This window comes from Camellia sinensis, unplaced genomic scaffold, assembly GCF_055761805.1.
Source record: "Camellia sinensis isolate YWXY unplaced genomic scaffold, ASM5576180v1 Unanchor1, whole genome shotgun sequence".
NCBI classification, from domain to species: Eukaryota; Viridiplantae; Streptophyta; class Magnoliopsida; order Ericales; family Theaceae; genus Camellia; species Camellia sinensis.
The window spans coordinates 16,055,370-16,081,373 of NW_028128987.1; the positions used below are offsets into that span (position 1 = coordinate 16,055,370).

Consider the following 26,004-nt stretch of genomic DNA (forward strand, 5'->3'; position numbering starts at 1 on the left):
GGGGATTTGCCGCTCGAGCGTGTACCCTTGTCTGCATGTCCGCTCGAGCGGAGTGACCTACACTCGAGCGTGACCCATGTTTTCTGAAAAATATGAAAATGCTTTTAAAAGTACGTCTTTGCATCCTCATCCCATTCTAGGCATTCTTAGACCTAGTTTAAGACATTTTAATGAGGACATAGATGTAGAACACACCGAAGCAAATTAGGGATTAAATTATTATCTCTTCTGACTGTGTAGCTTAGTGTGTGTTCAATCTGTTAACTGTGTAGGATTGGCTTTCTGAGGAGATGCTCTAGCCTTACTGTAGCCCAGAACTCTGTGAGTAACATCTGTGTAAAGATATGTTCAAAATGATTATCTTCTGAACAATCAAATTGTACTGCTTTCTAAACTGATTACTGTTAACTGATTGAATGTATGTCGTATATTCTGAACTGTATTGTGGCATCCTTAGCACCTACTGTTTACTGTTACTGTGACAGAAATCTCTGTCGGTTCCCTCGTTGGAACCACTACTGTTACTGACTGATGGCCATCATTTACAGTCCGGTCTTTTAAGACCTACTGTTTACTGTACTGTTATGCTGATGGATGTACCACATATGACTGTACTGACTGAACAACTGAAATACTGATTTAATGAACTGTTTTCATCACTGTAAGGACATTCATTCTTAACCCCTTTACGCATTGTGTTATTCACTGGGCTTTAGCTCACTGCTCATATATATATGTAGGTGTACAGGCACTAGACCGCGGCTAGGAGCGTCAGGGTTACTCCAGTTTTGTCAAGCCAACTACCGTGCCTCACTGCGAGGTTCCAAGCCTATCATGCTAAGGCTTAGGGGTGTTTTAGGACTCCCCCTTCTGTACTGTCTTGCTGTTTGTAATAACTGAATGGATTGTATAGACTGAATGTTTACTGTACTATTACATAGGGATTAGGTCCCTATTCTGAATGATTGTATATATTGTGTATACCTTTCCACTAAATGTACATATGTGTGAAAGTCTTTTTGGCATACAGACTGTCACAGCTCATTGGACATTGTTTATTTACTGTATTGGCTTCCGCCAGGCCCTGTATTCTGTTTTACTGTACTACTGTTAAGCAGGCCTTCGGTAATCTCGGATTACTGGCCGGTTGCGGTGCTAAACCTGCCGGTCACTATTTTCTCTTTGCCCGATCTGATCTTTAAATAATAGGCAAGGTCGTCGCCAGTATGCTCGAGGGTATACTGGCGAAGTATCTCGGCTAATCCTAAGTTGATCCCTAGCCGGTTGTTCAGCTCGACTATCCCGTTAATTATCCTATAGGTGTTGGTAGAGACTTGCGTCGGTGCTAGCCCGGTGCGCCTCAAGAACTCCCATATGAGGGGATTGACTGGGAAGCGAAGGCTGCCTTCGATAATGGAAAGAACGGTGAAAGGGCACTAGTCAAGTCTACCCTAAGAGGCTGTGTCCTCCTCACCGAGCTCGAGGTGTACATCAGCAGGGATGCCATATTCTTTCCGGAATGCGACTAATGAGACCGGTGTATCAATCAGGAAGCGGTAGCGCCCTATGTGTAGCCAGCTGTTTTTAGCACGACTATGTTTGTTTGTCAAAAACTCTCGTCTAATGGCTGCTCAGTCTTTGAGAGCCTCAGTGTTAGTGCGTGGTCCCCTTGGACTCTGCAGGAAAAGGAGGGCAAGTGTAAGCGGGAGCACAGTCGCGCAAAACGAGCTTGACTTTAGCTCGGTCAGATGGAGTACCTGACCACCTCGGTCACGAAGGTAAATCCAGAAGCTCGGCCGCTCAAGCGGACCAAATGTTAGCCCAGTCGAGCGGTTGAGTCCTCTGCCTACCTCGGTTCCTACAGGAGTTTTTGCAAACTCACAATTTGCTCGGCTTAGGTGTTTTTTGGGATCAAAAGAAGACCCGGAGCCCAGTCCGCTCCAGATCTTCGTGTGTTCATCACTAGAGTTGAAGAACAACAGAGAGAGCAGGGGTAGAAGAGATTTTTGGGGGGTTACATCCTAAAACCAATGGTTTTTGTGCCCTAGAATGTGAAATACGAAATCAAAAAGCAGTAAAAAGACTCGTAAAACTTACCAGAAGGAGGCAAGAGTCGAATCTTCGAGTGCAAGAATGGTGCTTGGTAGTAGAGGGCAACAATGGTGCTTGATCATCTGGAATGAAAGAGAGGCAGTAAGAAGAAAATGTGAAGGGGAAGTGGCGTGCTTATAGGCGAAAAGAACCGCCAAAATTTTGAATGTGAAGGGACGTCTGGGTTGGCTGCTCGAGGCCAATAAATGGTCGACGCGTGTTCATAATGGCGGCGGCGTCAGTACTGAAGAGACAAGGTGGTGAGTTGAGGCATCAACAGAGCAAGCTTAGAAACCGAGCGTGGGGATTAGCACGGTTTACGTCTTGCAGACTAAGAATTGAGGCAGGATCTACCCCGGTCGGGTCATGTAATCCCGGCCACGCTTGCGCGGACGGAATTAAGGGACAATTGAGAGGGAGATTTATAATCTGGTTTTGGGCGGTGGTAGAAGCTGGACAGATTAGGACCGATTATGCTGGGTCGAGCTAATTTGGGCCTATCCAGAGTGGGTTTTGCCCCGTTAAGGCTCGGGCCCTTGTTTAGGCCGAGCTAACTTAGGCTTTCCCAGAGTTGGTCTTGCTCGGTCAAGGCCCAGATCCGAGGTCCAGGTCCCGTGTTTGGACCGAGCTAATTTGGCCGAGATGATCATCTGCTAGCCCGGGCTTTAGGGGAGCGCGTTTAGCTCGGTATGAAGAGTCTTTTGAATACCGGCTCGACCTGTCTTGAACTTGGCTCTGCCGGAATGTTATTGAGCCCGGTTGCTATGGGGCTCGGCAAGTGAAGCACTCGGGCTCGTTACGCAGCACGATCGTGAGAAGCCGAGGTTATGCCACGGGGCTGCCGAGCTCCCGCAAATGTAGTCTGGCAGTTTGGTTAGGTGGTGTCCACTGGATTTGTGCTGACAGATGGGAAAGCAGCTCCACGTGTCAAGAGACTAATGGGAGCAGATTTGAGCGCAGAAAGTATATAAGTATGACTACGCCTCCTATGCTGAGCATGGAACATCAATTGGTGAGAGAAACTTTGACATTGATTCAGCTCCTCTCTCTCTCCCTCTCTCAGAGTGTGTGCTAACTTGGCCGTCGGAAGGGTTTTCCGGTAACACACTGCCGGGTAGCTCACCGCCGTTGTGTTTTCAGGTTGATCGGATAGACACGGAACTTGGACGCAAAGAGTACGAACAGCGACGAATATCTCCTTCCCGTACATATATATATATATATATATATATATACATACATATATAACAAAATGAGAAAATCCAAATATTCAATCATGTTAACTATTATAACCGACTTAATCATTCAAACTTCTGTCCAAAACAAAAACAAAAACAAAAAAAGCAATTAAAATTAAAAGTAAAACTAGTCCCATTCTGTATAAGTTCTTGGGGAAAAAATGGAATTGCTATCTATCCTCAACTTGCTTAGTTGTGAGTCCAAAACCAAAGGGAAAGAGTGGATCATAATGTGGATCCCCAACATTCATCGGGAGCTGATCTACGGTCTTGAACCAAGTTCTAGAAAGTTTCCCGGTGAATCCATAGTCCCCAAAAAGCACGTCCGCCACGCCTTGGCCTTCACTGCCCGGTAGCCACGCAGCAATGAGAGCATCAATGGAGGGAAGGTAAGGCTCAATCACAAGAGGCCGACCAGAGATGAGGACCACAACGCATTTCACACTCCCGCATATGTTGTTAATTATATCGGGCCCAGGTTCAGGAATTGTTAAGTTCAAATTGTCTCCATTGAACTCGGCATAAGGTGGCTCTCCCACGACAACAATGGCGAAAGAAAAGTTAGATGACTTAACAAATTCATCATCAGGGTTCTCATTGTAGACAATTTTCGTGCTTGGGCTCACTGTAGCTGAGATGGCGCTTAAGATGGTGGTTCCTGCCCATTACAAGAAGATGATCTCTTTCAAAAATAAAAATAAAAATAAAAATAAAAATATTTTTTCGAAGAGTTAACAATTAAGGGATAACAATTAGTATACCGGCAGTTAGGTTGTTGCCAGTGAGTCCCTGCCAAGTAATAGTCCAACCGCCACATTGATTACCCAAATTGTTTGCATGACTTCCGGCAACTAGGATACTTCCAGCGTTTTTGGGGAGAGGAAGCAAGGGACTATCTGAATTGTTCCCATTCTTCAAGAGCACTAGTGATTTCCTCACAGCTTCCCTTGCCAAATCTCTATGAGCCTGTTCGATTAATGGTATTGTTTTTCATATAGAAGAAAAATATTAACAAATAAAGCGAATAAAGTGCAAATTATAGGAATTTTAACCATTGTTTACCAAAGAAATACAGAATTATACATTAACTGACCTGACTTCCAAGATGATCGATCATGCTAAGATCTGCCAAGGGATTCTCAAAAAGACCCATAATAAACTTTACCCTCAAAATCCTCATGACGGCATCATCAATACGACTAATCGGGATGATACTCTTATTGACTAAGGATGTCACGATATCTAGGAAGTCTGTATGGCTGTAAATGCCCATGATCTAGAAAAAAAAACCCGCAGAGGGCTTCAAAGTTAGAAATCATTTTCAAATCAAAATTTTCTTGGTAAGTAATTTTATGTAGAAGAGAACTACTAACCATGTCAATGCCAGCTTGAATCCCCATTTGCAGAGAGTACGTGTAGTTTGCAAGGGGTGGAGTGGTGATCTTGTCAATAGCTTCATAATCAGAGATGACAAAACCCTGGAAATTCATACAAATACCAGCAAGTTAGGACTTGATTGCTTTAATCTCTGGGACTATAAGTGTTTTCATTTATCAAAACTACTAATTATACCCTGAACTTAAGGGTGTTTTTGAGAAATCCGGTAACTAGATCATGATTAGCGTGCATCTTCACTCCATTCCAGCTCGAATAAGACACCATGATTGTCGACACACCTTTAATGATGGAGTTGTAATATGCAGGCATGTGAATGCTTAGCAATCCATGCCAGTCAGTCACGGTGTTGTTTTCATCGATTCCCTTGGTTGTGCCACCATCACCCACAAAGTGTTTTGCACAAGCCACAACCTTATCCCTTTAAAAGGTCCAAAGAAAATTTGTAGTAATGTTAAAAAAATCAATAACAAAGTAATCAGAAAACAAGAAATTATGTCCCAAGATAGGCTTACTTTCCACCAACATAAGGAACGCCCTTCCGTCCATTTGAAGGGATCTCCCCTTGTAAACCGACTACCAATTCAGTCATTTCTTGAACAATGTCGTGCTCCTCGCTATAGCTCTCGTAGCAACGACCCCATCTTGGATCTCTACATACCTGTTATAATTGTTTTTAAAACAAAACATTAGATTTTAGGAATATTACATTGACATTGCACTAGTTTTTTTTTATTGTTTTTTTGAAAATTGAGTTTTTTTTATTTTTCATATATTTTTTTGTTTTTAATAAATTTTTAAAAATATTTTAAGCAATATATATATATATATATATATATATATTTAGATGCACCTAAAAAATAAAATATTTGTGGCAAAATATTAAAAAAAATTAATAAATACACAAGAAAACAAAAAATGTACTAAATTGTTTTATTTTTTTGTAATTAGTAAATTTTTTAAAGATTTAGTTCACAAATATTATAGTATCTAGATTAAGCGTATTTAAAACGCAACAAATTTACATAAAGTATTAAAAAAATTCACTAAAAACAAAAAAAATATGAAAAACAAAAAACTTTAGTCTAAAATAAACAAGGTGATCATTGTATTTGGGAACATTGTTTCTGGATCTGAAAGGTCACATACCGCAATGCATGGAGCAAACACATAAGGAATGCCAGTAGCTCTAACTTCGAGGGCAGTTGCAGCACCAATTCTCCTCACAAGGTTTGGATCCCTGCAACATGACAAGTCTATCATACAAGTAATTGTAACAGGCTATTACACATCAGAATCTTTTTCTAAATAGCCCGCTACACTCCCTATTAGTGAGTTGCCTCTCTTTCTCTCCCTCCTACTCCCCTGGGATTCAGCAACTGACCACTTTAGTAGCCAGAGCCGCATCCCCGACACACTTGCTATATCCAGTAACACTTCATCCCACTATATCCTACCAACTATCCTGATATAAAAGCTATGTTACATGGACTTGGACATGGGTGTGGGTGTGGGTGTGGGTGTGGGTGTGGGTGTGGGTGCATATCTAGAGATCAAATCTATCAAATCTCAAATTTAGAGGTACACTCAACCAAAGAAGTTCATATTCTTATATTCTAAATCTATTATATGAAATAAAATAGTGTTATAGAAGTTTATTGCAATTATACAGCAACATATACATATAATGATAGTGTTACATTCAAAAATATGTAACAAGTACCTGACAAAAAAATATGAGATACATATCCCACATCATTGACCAAGTGTAGTGTCTAATATGGGTATTTTATTTATTTTGAAGAGTTCATGTTTCATGGATATAAAGCCATTCTATAACAATTTAAGACAACAAGAAAGCAAGAAAACATTTGTGAGCGGTTGTCACCAGGGAGTTGTGCTTTTTTCTGCTGCCTCAAGCTTCGTGAATGGGAGAGGGCGAGAACTTAGCTTGCATGCTATTCTTTTGGTTAAGGTTCACACAGCCCAGAAACACCACAATTTTGAGCACAACTATCTTATGCCCTTACACATGGCTAGTATGTTCCACATGATTAGTTAAATTGTTCTGTTTAATCTCGCTACATGTGTTTAAACACCTACAAATTAAAACTCAAATGCCCAATTGAGTATTCGATGCAGATAACAAATCTAACAAATATATTTCCACACAAATATGCAGAAAATGAATCAAAATCAACCTACTATAGATTCAAAACAATTAACAAATAAAAATGTACATAAACTAGATTAAGTACTAGCCTTGTTGCTCCAAGGCCAATGTTATGGGGGAAAATAGTAGCCTTATAGACGTTGTTGTGCCCGTGCACGGCATCAATTCCATAAATCATGGGAATTCCAAGTCTGCTCGAGAGAGAACCGTTCTGAAACGCATTCACCGTGTTAATCCAGTCCTCGGCAGTGGCCTGTGGGCGAGGAATGCTTCCTCCACCGCTTAGTAAACTACCAATTGAGTAATCCCTCATGATCTCAGGGGTGGCATTGACCCTTTCAAGCTGCATCATCTGACCAATCTTCTCGGGCAGAGTCATCCGATTCATGAGGTCACGGATTCGAATATTAATGGGCTGTTTGGGGTCTTTGTATTTCATGTATTCTGGTTCAGCCATGGCTGTCCATAGGCATAACAAGACTAGGAGTCCCAATTGGGGAACAAATGAGACCTTTGGGATCATTTGCTATCCACAAACTTGTTTCACTTTCTGTAAACAAAATTGAAAAAAACACAAAATCAAGATTCATATCGATCAATTGGATTTGGGGGTTGGGGTGTGATTGAGTGAGAGAGTGTCATAACAGAATTCAATTAATTTTCATTTTCTTTGTTAACCCAATAAAAATAAATAAAAAAAATAAAAAAACTGATCTGAATAAAGATGAAAAGAAGTAATTTTGATGAAGAAAAAAAACAAAGACACATACATACAGAGAGTAAGAGAGAGAGGGAAAGCATCATAAATAAGTGTTAACAGATAAAATCAAAAGTGATTTTGATGAAAAAAGTGATACAGAGAAGATGCATTGATGGGTACAACAAGAAACGTATAGAACAAATACAAAAAACCCAAGAGATTAATGTACATGCTACACCTGTCTAAACAATTGGAACATGAACATAAGGTTAAACAGATATAAAATCATCAAACAACAAGACAAGAAAACAAATATATATAAAAATGAAACCAAAAAAAAAGGGTTTAAAACCCATTTCAGAAAACGAGTTGTGCTGAAAATGAAGATACATAGGCACACATATAAACAAACAAAATGTATAAAAAAAAAAAAAAAAAACAATATGGACATTGCAGGACAAAGTAACAAGAATTGTCCAAGCACCTGTGATTAACAAGGATGAAAACTTGAAGAAGAGAGAGAAAGACACATGTGAGTGAGTGTGTGTGTATATATATATATATATATATAGAGAGAGAGAGAGAGAGAGAGAGAGAGATGAGATCCGAAAGAAAATTTGTGCGAAATTGAATGCTTGGTTTTTGGTAAGGCATACGGTTCGCTTTCAAGTAATGAAATTCTTGGAAGCCAAACACCGACTATTCTTTCCCACATCATTTGTATTCTTGGCAATCGATATATTTTTATATCATATCACCTCTTTATTATGTTTTATATTTTTTCGTAAAAAATTAAATATATATATTTATTTAATTTATTTTAAATACCATCTTAGTTTAATATAATATAATTAATTAATTAAAAAGTCAAATTATCATTTGACTATTATTGTAGAGATCATAAATAATAAAAAAAAAAATTTAGATATTTAAATTTGTACAAAAACATTTGACTATGGGTATACTTTCAAATAGTGTTTAATTTAGTTTTTGAAGTTTTTTTTATTATATATATTTTTTTAGTGAGATTTTCTTTATATTTTAATAATTTATTTTTTATTTTTTAAATGCATCTAGACTATATATTAAAAAGTAAAATATTTGTAAAAAAATATATTGATTTTACTAAATACAATTAAAATGATTAGATACAAAAAAAATAGAACAATCTCATTTTATTTTTATTTTTTTGTATTTAGTAAAAAAAATTTAATTTGTTAAAAAATATGCTACTTTTTAAGTGCATCTACATTAAATAAATCTAAAATGAAAATTCTTTGATTAAAATATTTAAAAAAATTATTAAAGATAAAAAAAATATGAAAAATCAAAAAATCAAAATAAATTTTAAAAACTAAACCAAACGAGTAAAATTGAAATTCTAAATACAATTTGAATTTTTTTTTGAAACAAACATTATGAAATAATATTCCTTAATTTTTGGAAATATAAAAAAATTAGTGAGAATTTAATATAAGACATTAATACATATTTTTGAAAACACCAAAAAGGCAAACCATGTTGGGAGAATTTTAATTTCAAAATTTTCACATTCTTTGAATGATATCTCATGTTCTAGGTGCATCCATGTAAATACAAATTGCATGAATTTACTCCCTTTTTAATATTCCTTTATTTATTTATTACTATTCATGTTAATCGTTTTCAAATTGAATGGTAGATTTTTTAAGTTTCATTTAAAAATTTAATAATTTTAAAAATGTATTTAAATTTGATTTTTTTTTTTATTTTTCAAACCGATCACAAAGTAATTTTAATTGAGTCAAACTTAAAATAATTTAATTTTTTATAATACATAAATTTATTGAGTCAATTAATATATTATTCAAAATTGATTACAAAATATATTGAGTTTTAAAATATATTTAAGTCAATCTCAAATAAATTTTTAATTAAGAAAAAATAAAATCAATTCAAATAATATTCTTCATTTTTGCAAGCTTGTGGCTAAGAACTTTAAAAGACAAATATGACCAATGGATTTTTTCCCCTCTCTATATTTCACAATAGATTTTGAATTTCCATGGATCATGGCCTGGCAATATACTACTTGAGTTCTTAGCGATACCAATTATCTTGCTCGCCAAATTGCCACTAAGTGGTGGAAAAATTACAAGATTACATCCGAACAATACCCTAATCAATTACTTTCCTTTTACAAAAACTGCAAGAAAAAATCTACTGTTAATACAGCTCCTTCAATAATGTCTTCTAGTCCAAAGTCCAATAAGTCTTTTGACTATAATGCTTTTAAATCTGAAATAAAGCAAAAATTAAAGGAGAAATATCCCTTAATTTCCAAATCTGAATTTGAACCCAAATATAAAAAGGCCATTAAAATGAAAATGATTCTCATGGTAGATGTGGAGTCCCTTCTGACTCAGATGAAGACATTGTACTGGAAACTCTCTCTCCAATTGTCACCAAGGCCAAGCCACCGACAATTTCATCACCAAAAATATCTTCTCTCATTAATTCAACAACATCATCCCCAAGGATTCCTATCCAATACCTTGACGATGACTACTCAGACACATGTCAAAGCGTGGATCTTAATAATTTGTAGATCATGTGACTTCTACAATATCGGTACAATAATTTCAATAAAGAAGATTCCAAGGACAAGACAACTGACCAAGAACAAAGCAAGCCAACTCATAAAGTGGATTCTCCACTACAAAAGAAATCCAATAATGCTTCCAAGGACAATAATACTCTCTCCATCGACAAAGCAATCCAATCTCCACCGATAAAGCAATCCAATAATGATCAAAGGACAAAGAAAAGCAAATTATTCATTTCAAACCTGGACTTCTACATCTATAAAAGCCAGCCATTCTTTAGAAGATGGCACGCTTTCTCAATATCAAAGACTATTGTGTAATATAATAGTGTGACTATAGGGTGAATTTGAGTGTGTAATTTGAGTGTGAGTGTGTTTAGAATTTGAGTGAGCTTACTGTGTGTCTGTGAATGCTGTGTCCAATTTGTTTCCACAATTGTGACCCATTGTAAGTTTGTAAGTTTTCTTTTCCTTTGTATTCTGGTTTCTTATTCTAATATAATTATTTCTTGTTATGCTTTTAATTTTTGATTTGCGTCAAGAAATTAATGATAATATTCAATATATTTCCAATTTAGAAGAAGAATTATCCAATTTAAGATTATTATTATCTCTTGCATCTGGTTAATCAATTATTAATTATTGTCAATGAATTGTTACAATCAAAAGAAAAATTAAAGATGAACAAGCTTGTTTAAACAGACTTCGATTGCAATTACAACTTTAATCTGTATCTAGTCTGTATCACATAGATTAATAATACCCGGGCTTCATTTTGGTATCAGAGCCAAGCTAATTTTAGAGTTGGTTTAATTTCTTTCCTTGTAACTGGCATAGCACCCAAGTCGCAAAAGCCTGTAAGCCGTGAGGTTGTTAGGCAAGAGGCCATCATTGACCATTTGAGCTTCGGCAAAACCACATGTTGACAGCTATAGTTATTAAGTCAAGAATTTTTAAATCATTCTCTAATTTGATTTCTGGTGAAGGCTCCTCTACGAAACCTGTTATTATAAATTAAAGTGACTTAGAAATAAAGAAGATTGAAGAACGTCTCAAAAACTGAAAGTTACCTACCAAAGATATTAACTGCTTATATGATAAAAAATTTGAACTTAAACAAACCTATAAAATCAAAACAGTTGAACAAATTTTACCTGTCACCCAAGACAATCAAAAATTTTAATTATTAGATCGTGACACAATTCTTAAATTTTAGAAAAAAAAATGAATTTCTTACATCTTGGTCTTGTCCAGGTTGGTGTCAAACCCATGACACGCCTACATCTTAACTAATCTGTACTATGTACCCTCCGAGATATAAGACACCATGATTATGATGATTCATTACTAGGTGTTACTAATCTAGTCGTGCACATGAACCTATTTACTTTGAATGTTTTCCAAATTTCGAAGTCTCTTTAATTGATCCTACTATCCTCAAAACTCTTACTCTTAATATCCAAACCAAACGTTACAAGATGGATTCTCCTTCTTTTAATATTATGGTATGTTACTGTGTTTATCTTAAAGCAATGACTACTTTATGTCATGGATTCAAATATATAGCTCCAAATCCCAACAATCAATCATTTTATTCCATGCTCATCAAGAAAATTCTGAGGTTATGGTTCCTCAAGTCATTACTTAACAAGAAGTTTTACAAGTTGATATAGAAAATGGTGATGACACATGGGTTATTCCCAATGCTGTCGTAACCCTCATCTCTCAACCTAAAACAAATCCAAATTCTATACTCCAGAATCCAGATGGATCAGTTGTTATTCGTTTCCAACGATCCAGATCTGTCCGTACTCAATCTCATGCATCCTCATAACCACCATTTACATTATATCATACTTTGGTTCAAACCCCTCAATATCCTGCTTGTCATTTAATAAACTTACTATTACATTCAACCCAAAGACAACCAAATCAAGTCCCTCACATAAATTATGCTGATTTTAGTTGCTTTCAAGATATTGACTTCGACATCAATCCTCTCTCAATTGATGTTATCCAAAACGATTTTACAATTAATCATGATTTACTTTCCCAAGAATATAATGCTCCTTATAATTCTAGAAACAAATTTATTTTAAACAAATCCATTCTATTGAACAACAAGAACTTATTAGATCTGAATATTTTCTTACTTCACAACAATCACAACAACATATACCTTTTTTCCACTGGTATTTTAATCAATATTGTCCCCAACACCAAATAATAGTGCCTCAATATCTCCTCTCCGCAAATTTCAATGTCATACAAAAAAATTGGTCTGTTCTTAGTGGTGATCTATTCAATCCGTACATCTTCCCTGCAAAACTTACACTCTTTGAGGTGTTGGTTTTCTCTTTTTATGCTAAACCATACAACCAACCACCTATGGAGGGAACCCAATCCTCCAAAACAACTCTATCTACAAGTTTTGACATAGGAAAAGTCTATGAACAATTAAACTATACCAATATACACCTTCAAACAATTGGTGAACAAACAACCCAGATAGAAAAACAAGTTGACAGACTCTATCTTTCCATCCCTCTGGATCAAACTCGCCAACCCCCTCTTATAAAAAATTTACCGTATCTTGCTTACTCTTTTACCAATCCCTCTGATGAATTCTTAGCTGAACTCAATAAAAGAAAAGAAACCATTACCAAAGTCCTTAATGATAATGAACCTATCCATTATCCCACTGTTGATATATCCACTCCTCCTAATCCATCCATTCCAAAAAGATAAGGCAAAGACCATGCCCCTCACAGTGGTACCATAAATGTCCTTCAAGATGATGATATACTACACAATTTATATGAACAATTCACAGCAAATACTCCTAATCAAATCCAAGAAACTTCTATTGTTGCTGCTTAACCAACAGTTCGTAATTATTACCATCGTCCAACTCCAATAGATCTACAATTAGAATAACGCCATTATGTGACTCCTTTCTCCTATTCTAGAAGTGACCTACGAGAATGGAATCTTGATGGCAAATCAAATTACCAAATTCTTAATCTTGGCCAACACACGATAATGGCTGCTAATGCAACCCTTACCAAACGCCCTTCTAATGATAATGATAGTACCGTTGCCCGTATGCTCATTTCAAGATTTTCTGGCAAACTCAAAGGTTGGTGGGATAATTACCTTACCCAAGACCAACGCTAGGCAATCTTAATTATCGTCAAAAGAGACCAAAATGATATTCCCATTATAGATCCCACAACAAGGCAACTTACTAGTGATGTAGTTACCACCCTTGTTACTGGTATGACACAACACTTCATTGGCAACACTCAAATAGTTCTTGAACGATCTAAAGAACTTCTTATCAATTTATGTTGCCCGACTTTAACTCATTTCCGATGGTATAAGGATATCTTTCTTTCTAAACTTTATCAAAGACATGATGCTAATGAAGACTTTTGGAAAGAACGGTTTATCGCCGGACTTCTTACACTCTTTGCCGAAAAAGTCAAAACCAGAACTCTTGCTAAGCATAATGGACAAATCTCCTATAATCAATACACATTTGGTGAACTCATATATGAAATCTGTGCTGAAGGTCTCTCATTATGCAATGATATTAAACTCAAAAATCAATTAAAGAAAGAAAGAACTACTAGCCGAACCGAAGTTAGTCAATTTTGTTACCAATTTGGTTACAATTCTATTCTTCCTCCTGTCTTCAAGCCTTCTTCCCGTCAGACCCCTATTCACAAATCTCACAAATATTCTACCAAAAAATATTACAATAAATCTTCAAACTATAAAAGGAAACCTTATTACAAATTTACCAAGAGTACATCTATATCTCAATCTAAACCTAGTTCCTCTAAGAAAACTGCCAATTGCTGGAAATGTGGTAAACCTGGCCATTATGCAAATAAATGTCTTACTAGAAAGAAGATTCATGAACTTGATGCCTCCGATGAACTCAAAAACCAATTAAAATTTATCCTCCTTCTTGACAAAGAACCCCAATCTGAATCAGAATACTCTTCTGATAATCCATCTAATATTGATCTCCAATTAAAGAAATTGATAATGATATTAATACCTCTTCTGATGAAAAACCCGAAGATCATCCAGAATCCTCTCATGATTGCCAATGCCAATCAACAATAGATTATTATAAAGCCATTTTAGAAATGAATGGTCTTACTATTAATGTGCTCACGGCACAAGAAAAAATGATTCTTGAATTTATTGGTAGTATAGATGATCCGGAGAAAAAACAACAAGCCATGTTTAAATATTGAAACTCAAAACACAGAAATGCTCCAATAACCCATACAACACAAGAATTAAAATATGATACATATGATTTTAAAGATGTCCTTAATCGAGTCAACAAAGTCCCGACTCCCTTAAACAAACCCACAATTCAAGACTTTACAAAATGAAATTCGTAATTTTAAAATTGATATTCAAAATCTCCAATCTCGAGTCTTAGCTCTTGAAGAAAATCCTGCTAATAAAGATGATTTTCTTGCCGATACCGCATTTCCATATGAACCACATCTCCAAGAATCATCCAACAACAACATGACAAAAAATCCCTTGTTATTAATGATTCTGCCAACTTACTCCTTAACAACATAACATTTCAAAAATGGTATATTGAGATTAAAGTAGTAATTCGTGATTTTATCTTAACAACAATGGCCCTAGTGGATTTTGGTGCTGACCTCAATTGTTGTCACGACCCAAACATGCCCCTATAGGTTTAGCGTTGTAACCAGCCAGTAATCCTTGGATTACCAAATGCCTCTGAACAGATTATCACGTAATAAGGGGTTGCGGAAGCAATATAGAAACATACATAGTCCATAGAGCTGTGTAGACATACATGGAACAAAAATTCCAAAACAGAGACATATACATACATAAGTGACGTCAAACTTCCTTAAATCTTGCATTACTATACACGTAGTATCATAAGGGACTTAGCCCAACGTACAGATAAACAAAAACAAAATAACAAAACATTATTGGCATGGTTTACAAAACTTGACTTTTCAAATTGGAACCTCCCCGGGAGGCACAGTGGCTGGCTGACCCAAAACTCTCCAGGCAGCAGCTTAGGCCTGGTCACGCGCTTGCTCACCTACATACATAATATAAATAGTGAGCAAAAGCCCAATGAATAATAACAGAGTAAAGGCTTAAATGAATAATGCCCATATCAGATTTAGAAAACAGAAATAGATTCATATTCTTATATTTTTATTCAGAGTTCAGAAACATGTACTTGTTCAGTTTCATAGAGGATCATACGTGGTACACCCATTAGCGCTAACAGATCATGTATAGAGCATTAAAGGTCATACTTGACCAGTTCCATAAAGGAACCTCCAGTACTGGAAACTTATAACATGCTTAAGCCACAGTATTGTTACCCTCGGGCGAGAGCTATGAGACCATGGTATTATTACCCTCGGGCAAGGGCCTTGTGCTTATAGAGCACGATATTGTTACCCTCGGGCTAGGGCCTTGTGCTAAGGATGCCACAAATACTTTTCAATAAATGGATAATCATTCATTGGTTTAGAACATAACATATAAGAAAATAGAGCATTTCTTGTCATGTCATATCATATCATATGAGAAATTACTTAAACGTAAACATAGCTTTACAAAGTTATTACTCACAGATGGCTCCAAAGCAGACAAATCAGAGCAGACGAATCAGATAACTTGTGGCACGTGACCTACACAAACATAACAAACACACACATTAAAACACACACGCGGATAGTACTTAACTTATTTCATTTTGTTCTTAGTGTGTTTCTAAGTCTTATCTTCATTATTATGTCTTAATCTTGGCTTAGGAATGCCTAGGATACAATGAGGATGCTAAAATGCACTTAAAAATACTTAGTCAAATATGCTGAAAATAGGGGCCTCACTCGAGCAGACGTTCAAAAATGTGAGAGGTCGCTCGAACGCAACTTCCTTCGCTCGAGCGGTCTGTAAACTCTACAAAAGTACTAGTTGTGTGAATTTTTCGCTTGACAGTCGCTCGAGCGTAAGACTAGGGTCCTCGCTAGAGCATAGTTCTTGTCGCTCGAGCGGTCTGCACAAATGGTAAACTTCTAGGAGCATGCATTTTACGCTCGAGCCAACTTTTGGTCACTCGAGCGAAAGTGATAAAATAAAGGTGGTCACTCGAGCGTAAGATCTATCGCTCAAGTGGGGTCGCAGAATTCTAGAATTTCCAAATTGTTATGCAAGATGCAAACCATGAGTTTAAAGCTTCAAACTTGCTCTTTTGGGCTAAAACCCTTAGGAAACATTTTAAACTCATGCATCATCATGAAGCAAAGATCATTTCATAAAATCAAAGCCAAAAAGCAAGTCAATTCTTCAAAATTACACTTGACACTTATATGTATATAATATACATGCATGAACTTAAAATTCTTGCATCCAAAACTTGTACCAATGACGCAATGAGAGAAGAATCTTGTTAAACTCTCAAAATTATGCAAGTATAGGCCCATGCATGTGGAGAGGAGATGGAATCCAACTCAAACTTCATGGATTTTGCATGCAATGCATGATTCATGCACAAGTCTTTTATATAAGTTTACTTCTTGTATTTAATCTTCAAATTCTCTTGAATTCACATGTTATCTAACTCAATGTCATAAATCTAAAGATGAATTCTTACCTAGAAGCCTTAATTCCCTTGATCCCTAGCAAGTCTTGCTCAATACCACCAATTTCTTCAATTTCCCTAGCAATTCCTAGCTTGATCTCACTTCTCTTTTTCCTTTTCCTTCTCTCTCTCTCTCTCTCTCTCTCTCTCTCTCTCTCTCTCTCATGTTTGGTGACTTAAAAGATGAGGAATGGAAGTGCATGGTTAATTCTAGAGCTCACTTAGCCTTATATGGGTTCAATTAGCATTAGTTAATTAAGTTGAGTTAAGGCTAATCTATTGTTTTTATTTTATTTTAATTTAATTGCTGCAAATCGAATTTTCGTCAAACCTATCATAAAATTCTAAAATTTTCAAATAACACATAAATCAAATCAGTCCCGTGATTGTATGCCGATAAGGCCTTCAGTTCACAGAATAAAATAGAAACACAAATAGATATTCCTATAGTAGACAGATATGAACACACATAATGCAATTAATTCAGAATTTTATCTTAATTACTTTTTAGACATATTTAATCATAGATTAAAGGCTAATCATAGATTGGGATTGTTGCAATTGTATTCGAGAAGGTCTAGTACCTTCCAAATACTTCGAAAAAACTGATCAATCTCTCAGTACTGCCAATGGTGGCTCCATGGAAATTAATTACAAAATATCCCATGCACAAATTTGCAACCAATGTATATGCCTCAATACTGAATTCCTATTAGTTAAAAATGTGTCTCAATTAATTATCCTAGGTACCCCTTTCCTAACTATGATTGCACCTTTTACTGTTACAAACGAAGGCATTTCCACTACCCTTATCAATCATGACATAGTTTTCAAATTTCTATTTCCCCCTCAGGAACATGAAATCAATACTCTCAAAACAAATCTTATTTACAAACAAAAACAAATTTGTTTATTACAAAAAGAAATTTCTTACAAAGTGATTGACCATGAACTACAACAACCTCATGTAAAATCTATTATTCAAAAAATACAAATTTTATTTGAAAAAAATTTATGTTCTGAACTACCTCATGCCTTTTGGCACAACAAATAGCATATGGTTGATCTCCCATATGAAAAAGATTTCAATGAATGACAAATCCCTACCAAAGCTAGACCAATTCAAATGGATAAAAAATTAATGGAACATTGCAAACAGGAAATCAATGGCCTTCTCAATAAAAAAATAATCCGTCCCACTAAATCTCCTTGGTCTTGCCCTGCTTTCTACGTCAACAAAAATGCTGAATTAGAGCAAGGCACACCTAGACTAGTTATCAATTATAAACCACTTAACAAAGTTTTACAATGGATTAGATATCCAATTCCCAATAAAAAAGATTTATTAAACTGCTTTTATGAAGCCAAAATATTTTCAAAGTTTGATATGAAATTTGACTTTTGGCAAGTCTAAATCTCCGAGACTGTTCCGTTTGGCACTACGAGTGGAATGTAATGCCTTTTGGCCTAAAAAATGCTCTCTCTGAATTTCAAAATATTATGAATGATATTTTTAATCCCTATACTGCATTTACTTTTGTTTACATTGATGATGTCGTAATTTATTCCAATTTTGTTTCTCAACACAGCAAGCATTTATATAAATTCTACAATATTATTAAAAATAATGGTTTAGTCCTTAGTGCTAAGAAAATGCAACTGTTTCAAACATCCATTCATTTTCTTGGTCAGATAATTAACAAAGGCACTATCATCCCCATCCAAAGATCTATTGAATTTGCTGACAAATTTCCAGATGAAATTCGTGATAAAACCTAATTGCAAAGGTTTCTTGACAGTTTAAACTATATTTCAGAATTTTATAAAGACCTCCATAAAGATACAAAAATATTATATACTCGTCTCTGCAAAAATCCTTCTCCCAGGACCCATGAGCACACCGTGGCTGTCCAAAGGATCAAACAACGTGCCAAATTCCTAACCTTATTATGCTTGCCAAATCCTACTGTTTACAAAATTGTGGAGATAGATGCTAGCAATATCGGTTATGGCAGCATTCTCAAACAATTATATAAAGGTAAAGAACAATTAGTTCGATTTACCTCTGCAATATGGAAAATAACACAAGTGCGATATTCTACTATTCAGAAAGAAATTTTGTCTATTGTTTCTTGTATCAAGAAATTTGAATCTGATTTATTAAATCAAGAATTTTTACTACGTATTGATTTTAAAATTGAATATATTCGCTGTAAATCCAAATCTCTGCCTGACTTCTTATTCGTGAATTTTTGCAGGGAACTCTAGACATTTCCAACTCAAGCTCCATCAAAAACAATTTAAATATCAACATATTTTCAACCACTACTGCTGTAGAAAAATTCGTGTTCAAGAATATTTCTATTGGATGGCCTATCGACTCAATAATCCCTTACAAGCTACTTCCTCTAAGGGAAGACTTAATTCTAGGCAAACCTCTGCTAATCATGGGTGTTATACTCATGATATTGATTATTCTATTACACCCATAACTGCAGACCATCAAACCTTCTTCCTAAAAAACCCCGACACTAAATTAGAAACCATCATCTCTCATTACTTCCCCAAGAATTGGCATTATCCTCAACATTCTGGGCAAGACTATCGTATTTATTATGAAAAAATTCTTGAAAAGAACTTTAAAAGACAAATATGACCAATAGATTTTCTCTCTCTCTAATACTTGTAAACTTATGTGGAAAAAAAAGATGTATAAATTTATTCAGGAACATTTCTCGAAAAACCTACTTATTGTGAGGATTGATCAAAGTCATGTTGATCAACTAAAAAATATATTGGCTAGTTACACTCGACTCTATTAGGATTCAGAAAAAACATAATCTAATTTATATAGGTTAGTTAGTGATAAATCCAATCTAAAAAGAATATGAGGCATTAGGCTCAAATGACATTTTTTGTTGATGAGAGATTCACACTTTGTGAAATAGTTTAGTGAAAAGTCCTAGAGAACATTTTGTTTCCAATTTTACCCCTTGACTTCTTTTCATCTGTTTGACTTTTCGTTGACTATTTGTTCAAATTTATATATATCTTTTAAATTTTTTTATCTGTTCAAATTATTTTCTATCTGTTTAAATTTTTTGTCCATATGTTGAAATTTATATCTATATGTTCAAATTTTTTGTCCATCTATTCAAAATTTCCCCATAAATTATATTTATTTATTCAATTTTTTCCCTAAATTCATTTTATCTATTCAATTTTTTTTTATCTATTCAAATTTTCCCCTAAATTATATATTTGTGTTCAATTTTTTCCCCTAAATTTATCTGTTCAAATTCTGTGAGTTTCTCTTTGTTCTTATCTATTGATTTGTTCATATCTATTGAAACACTATCTGTTGAAAATCTGTCATATAACTTTTTTTTGTTTATCTATAGCAATCATCATCAACAACAACAATAACAATAGATCTTTCTCACTCTATCTGTATGAATAAAGAAAGAAAGAGAAAAGAGAGAGAGAGAAAGAGAGAGAGAGAGAGAGAGAGAGAGAGAGAGAGAGAGAGAATAGTAGACCATCACCACAAACACCCAACAGATCTATCCATTTCAAACCAAAGAACAATATATATATATATATGCATACTGCAACTGTGACGACCCCACCACGTATAATGATTAGCATTTAATTAATTAAGGAGATTTTGAATTTTAATTGTCAACTATTCTAATTTAATATGGGATTTATAAAAAAAATTATGGAGACTGATCCGTATATGATTCTATTGAGAAATTATTTTGGGATTAGAAATTGAAAGCCTAAATGGCTTAAGAGATTATAATTGGTGAATTGAATCATTTTAATTTCGAGTATCGGACCAAATAGGAGTTTAATTGAATATTTGATTCAGATTTGTAAAACTAATTTGATTAATTGGGTCTGAATTAGAGTTAATTAAGTTATGAGAATTGGAAATTAAGATTATGATGAATTAAATTTATTTATGAGGCATTCAATTGAAGTATTCACTTGAGTATGTAATTTATTTGCGATGATTTTGACATTTAATTTGAAATTGAAGACCTTAATGATTTAAGAAACCAAAATTGAGGATGAAAATAAATTTAATTCGATATTTGGAGCCTTTTGAGAGTTTAATTAAAAATCTGATTCAGATTGATAAATTTAAATATAATTAATTGGGCTCTAATGAAAGTCATTTAGACTAATTAAATTATGTGGGATTGGTGATTGGTTATGATTAATTTAATTATGTGATAATCAAGATTTAATTAGATTAAGTGTCGCTTAATTAAATCAATTTTAATCATAAATTGAATTATGGAATAATCTAAAAATTGAGGGTGTAAATAGGTGTGGGTGTACTGAGCAAATCTGTGTATGTGTGTGCATGTGAGTGATGTGTTGGAATTTAAGGATGAGTGCACGTGTGCTGGGTAAAGAGTGGAGTGTGTGTTGTATTGATTTCATTAAGTGAAGTGGGTTCATTTACAAGAGAAATGGGAAGAGAGAAAGAGAGAGAGTTGGAAGTCAAGAATGAAGAAGTATGTGAGTGTGAGTGTGTGTGTGTGCTGGAGAAGTCTGGAAGTTAAACAAAAAAAAAAAAAAAAAAAAAAGGACTTGAGTTCAAGTTCAAGAGGGAACCAAGAAAATAAAAGAGGAGAAACAACATTAAAAGGAAAGCTCAAGTTTTTGAAGAAACCCAAGAAGAATTAGAAGGGATTCAATTACATATTTTGAAATTAAAACTCAAGGTATGGTATTTATGTTTAATTTGTGTAGAATCTTTACATTACACTTGAAATTAGAGATGAAATTGGAATCAATGTCATGTAATAAAAGGAATTAGCAAGAAGATGGAGAAAATTGATAAACATATAAAATTAGTTAATTTTAATGTCAAAATTCATACATGCAAATGATTTTCTAAAGAGTTTACAACTTGATTTCATGTTTGAAGGAAAATGGAAAAGGGTTTGAAATCAATTTTATGTGATTAAAAAAAAGAAATTGACAAGAAAATGAAGAATTTGAGCTAAGATCAAGTTTATAAAGTTTAATTGGAAATTAATTATTTTGGGTTTAATTTGGAAAGTTATTGTTAAATTAAGCTCCATAAATTACATGCAACAAAGATTTATTGAAGATTGATCATGACTCATAATTATTTTCATATTTTGATGAAATTTTGCATGAGTTTTGAACATGAAATTGGGTTTTAAAAGCTTAATTTATGTTTTAGAATTTATGAGTTTGAAATTGGGTTTGATATGAAGAAAATGAATTAAATCTAAAATTGGACAAATTAAGAAATAAATTATAATTTGAATTTGACAATCAAGAATTAGTTTGATCTTAATTGAATTTCATATATGCTAATATTTTTCTAAAAGCCTTATAGCCTTAATTTCATATTTTGTAAGAAAAATGAAGAAAAGTTTTGAATCATTATATTCATGAAGTTATAGCTTTGATCTTGACAAATTAAGGAGGTTTTTGCATTAAGAATTGGAAATTAAAGAACGAATAGAAATAACCGAACGAACAAGTACCGAATGAACTGAATAGGTTTAAGAACCAACTGAATGAATTGAACATGTTTTGAGATATTATGCTTGAATGTGTTTGTGTAGGTTAGACACCACATTGTGATCACGTGTTTCAAGGAGCCAACTGTGAGTAACACTGTTGTAAAGATATGTCAAATCGTATTTATTTTCTGATTGATAAATTATATTGTTTTCTGAAATGATATTTTTTTTATTGATTGAATGATGATCCTATTTTCTGATCTGTATTCGTGGCATCCCTAGTATATTGTTATTGTTATTAATATTGTTATCATTATTGTTACAGAGATCTCTGTCAGTTCCAATTCTTGAAACTATTGTCTATTGTTTGATGGCCATCAATTGATTGTTCGGTCTTTAAGACCTATTGTATTGTTGCTATTGGATGTACCACGTATGACCTATATGAATATGATTGATTGAATTAAACGATTGAATGATTGATTGATAAAAAGATACTGATTGAAAATGTTCCATTGATAATTAATTGTTTCAAATACTGTAAGGATATCATTCTTAACCTCTTTACACAATTATTATTCATTGGGCTTTAACTCACTGTTTACTATATATATGTAGGTGATCGAGCATCGAATCGAAGCTAGTGGTGTCGACCCAAACTTTTATTTTGTCAAGCCAACCATTGTGCCTCACCGCGAGGTTTCGAAGTAACACGCACCTTGGCTTGGGTGTTTGAATTCAACCTTTTGAATTATGATTATTAAACTATAAGTGTGTTTTGGTTTTCATACTGCTACTTTGATGATGGGATTAAGTTCCCTAAATTTGTACTGTATTTTTGTATACGCTTGGACTAAGGGCTTATGACTAATACATCTAGGCTATATGTATAAAAGTTTATTTTCATTCAGGTTCTCACAGCTCATTGGACGATGTATGTTATTATTGATTGGCTTCCGCTAGTCCCTTTATATTGTATTATTGTCATGATTGTTAAACAGGCTTTCAGTAATCACGGATTACTGGCCAGTTACGGCGCTAAACCTATAGGGCGGGTTTGGATCGTGACAGAGTAGTATCAGAGCACGAGTTAATATCTTATACACGCGTCCATTGAGCATTAGAATGTTTTGAACGGATTTAAGTTTCATGCATATAGTAAGTAAGTAAGAAGTTGTGCATTCAGAAATATGTATATATGCTTGTGTGTAATACATCTAAGTATTGAAACTAAGAATTAAGAGCTACTATGGAATTGTGATAACTATAAGGAAAGCAGGATGTGTTTACTACATATAGTAATAAGGCTAAAGCCAAGAATTATTGTGGAATTCTAATGTTATAAGGAAATCAAAATTTTTGGCTTGAACATTGGTGAGTACAAGTATGTTGATTCGAGGAAACATGGTATTATGAGGAAATTAGAATATTTAATGGAAGCCATAAAAGCTATACGGGTTATATGTCAAATTAGACTATGAGAATATTTGAGAAATTGAGGAATTTGATGATCAATGAAATATGTGGAATCGTGGTAATTGAGAATAAGAAAATTATTTGATATGTGAGGTGGTATAATTTGTTGGGGAACCTATCACGTGAAATATTAAACCGTAGAGTCTCATGCCTTTGTTGAATAACCTTGAAAGTCCGATTGGAATCACGTTTGGCCAGCGTAGCTTCGAATCGAAAATTCTTGGTAAATTCCATGGGAATGAATAGGTTACCCTACCAGTGTCTTTATATGCCTATATGTGTATGGTTACTCGTATGTGATATGTGTTTTGTGTTATATTCTAAGTCAGTTGATATTAACCCAAGTGTTATCAACCATCAACCCTTCTCTTCAATCATTAGGAAAAGATGGTGAAAAGTAAACACGAAATAGAAGTTCAGACTTTGGCAGAACAATTGAACAAAGTAGAAGAAGTACTTGAAGGAGTAATGAAAGTTATGCAGCAATGCTATGACAAACCGTAAGACCAAAAGAAAAAGTTAAGTGTGAAGTCAAAGAAGGAACCAAAGGAAAAGCCTAAGAAATTTGTGATAGGAGAGTCAAGCAATTCTAAGCAAGGTAGTAAGTTTCGTTCATTATGTACAACATGTCACAAGCGACATTGGGGGTTGTGTCATCGACTTACTGGAGCATGTTTCAAGTGTGGGAAGATGGGCCATCTAGTAAAAGACTGTTCTAAAGCCTAGGAGAAGACTCAAATGATTTAATTGGTTAAAGGTTAGTACTTAACTATAAATTAGGAAATTAGTGGGAATGCTTTAAATGCATGTATAAAAATTTGAAGTTAAAAAAAAAATATGTGTGACTTTATTTGAATTGGTCCTAATCTATATTTGATGAAATTAGAACCCATCTATTTGACTATTTGAAACTCAACCAGAGATTGCTAAAGATTATCAGAATATCGCTAAGACTTCAGCTAAATAAAAGACTAAACGAATTAAGCTAATGAAAATTTTCTTGCTTAGTGTCCGAATAAGTCAGACTGAATTTACTGCAATCATATCGCTATGGACCATTTGAAAATATTGAAAGTGACAATTTTACGACATATTGAATTATGAATCTGAAGGGACCACCCTTTTTTCCCTAAAAAAAAAAAAGTAAAGGAGAAGAGACAATGTTTAAGTTACTCCGACATAGTAATAGTCATACATCAACAATTAATAAAATTAGGAACCATTACTTGGACATTTAAGACTTGACCCGATATTGTCAAAATTAGAAGAATGTGAGCAAGACTTGATCAATTGATGAATATGGAAAAATAATTGGGATTTCTACTTAGTCTAACAAAGTTATATGCTTTTGGGAACTTGTTTGAATAGAAGGAAAATGGTACTCCACGTTAGGAGACTGAAACCCGTGAGAATTAGAAAAAAAAAACCCAATTTATTAAAATCATATCGTTATTGAACCTTCTGATAACGTTGAAAGAAACATTTTTAATTTACTTAAGCTACAAAGACAAAATATAAACTTTTAGAAAAGAAAACACAATAAGTCTCTATTTGAATAGTGATTAGAAATATCTTGTAGACAAATAATTAAATTTAGATCTTAAATCCGAAATTTGATAAACAAAATTCTATTGCAAGCTAAACAAAATTCTATCTATTGAAATGCAAAGTCAACCCAACCCCTAGCTATTGCAATACCAAGCCCTTATCTGTTCAAATTTTGAACAAATCTACCATATTATTTGTTCAAATGTTCAAATTTTGAATAGATCTATCCTATTATTTGAGGTTTTACAATCCAGATCCAACAATAACAAATCTGTTTCAATGCTATTTACATATCTGTTTTATTAACAACAACAAAATTCATCATCAACAACAAAGTATAAGAAAGAGAGATGGAGAGAGATATTTTTAACAACTATAACAAGCCATTTCAAAAAAAACAAAACATGAACAGATAGTAAAATTCTAAAGTAGATTTAGAGATTATGGCAGTAGATCTGAGTAATACTAAACAAACGCAACTCTCATCACCAATCAAATATCCAAATCTGAATAATTAATAAGAGTTTTTAAACTTAAAAATATAAATTAAACACAATAATTGTTTTAGATCTAGATCAAGCTAACACATTTGATTAATTATTTTTGA

The 26,004-nt window shown here is 34.1% G+C and overlaps 1 protein-coding gene and 1 long non-coding RNA gene across 4 annotated transcripts; one reads left to right on the forward strand and one right to left on the reverse strand.

Annotated features, from left to right (window-relative positions):
* Positions 1-3,358: 3,358 nt before the first annotated feature.
* On the reverse strand, positions 3,359-8,299 carry LOC145814048 (uncharacterized). 2 transcript variants are annotated; one of them, XM_082910572.1, is made up of 9 exons: positions 8,082-8,299; positions 6,987-7,447; positions 5,874-5,964; positions 5,240-5,385; positions 4,902-5,145; positions 4,703-4,807; positions 4,423-4,605; positions 4,091-4,295; positions 3,359-3,987 (listed from the first exon to the last, which is right to left on the reverse strand). In XM_082910572.1, the coding sequence occupies exons 2-9, from the start codon at positions 7,418-7,420 to the stop codon at positions 3,500-3,502; spliced, it is 1,896 nt and encodes a 631-aa protein (XP_082766698.1). In that variant the 5' UTR covers positions 7,421-7,447; positions 8,082-8,299; the 3' UTR covers positions 3,359-3,499. The 2 variants fall into 2 exon arrangements, with proteins under 2 accessions (XP_082766698.1, XP_082766699.1); XM_082910573.1 differs by lacking the exon at positions 8,082-8,299 and having other exon boundaries at positions 6,987-7,670.
* Positions 8,300-10,470: 2,171 nt separating this feature from the next.
* Positions 10,471-23,277, forward strand: LOC114265689 (uncharacterized). 2 transcript variants are annotated; one of them, XR_003630428.2, is made up of 3 exons: positions 10,471-10,637; positions 19,116-19,308; positions 22,992-23,277. It is a non-coding gene; the product is annotated as an uncharacterized LOC114265689 (long non-coding RNA). The 2 variants fall into 2 exon arrangements; XR_014357502.1 differs by having other exon boundaries at positions 10,475-10,637; positions 19,116-23,277.
* The last annotated feature ends 2,727 nt before the right edge of the window (positions 23,278-26,004 follow it).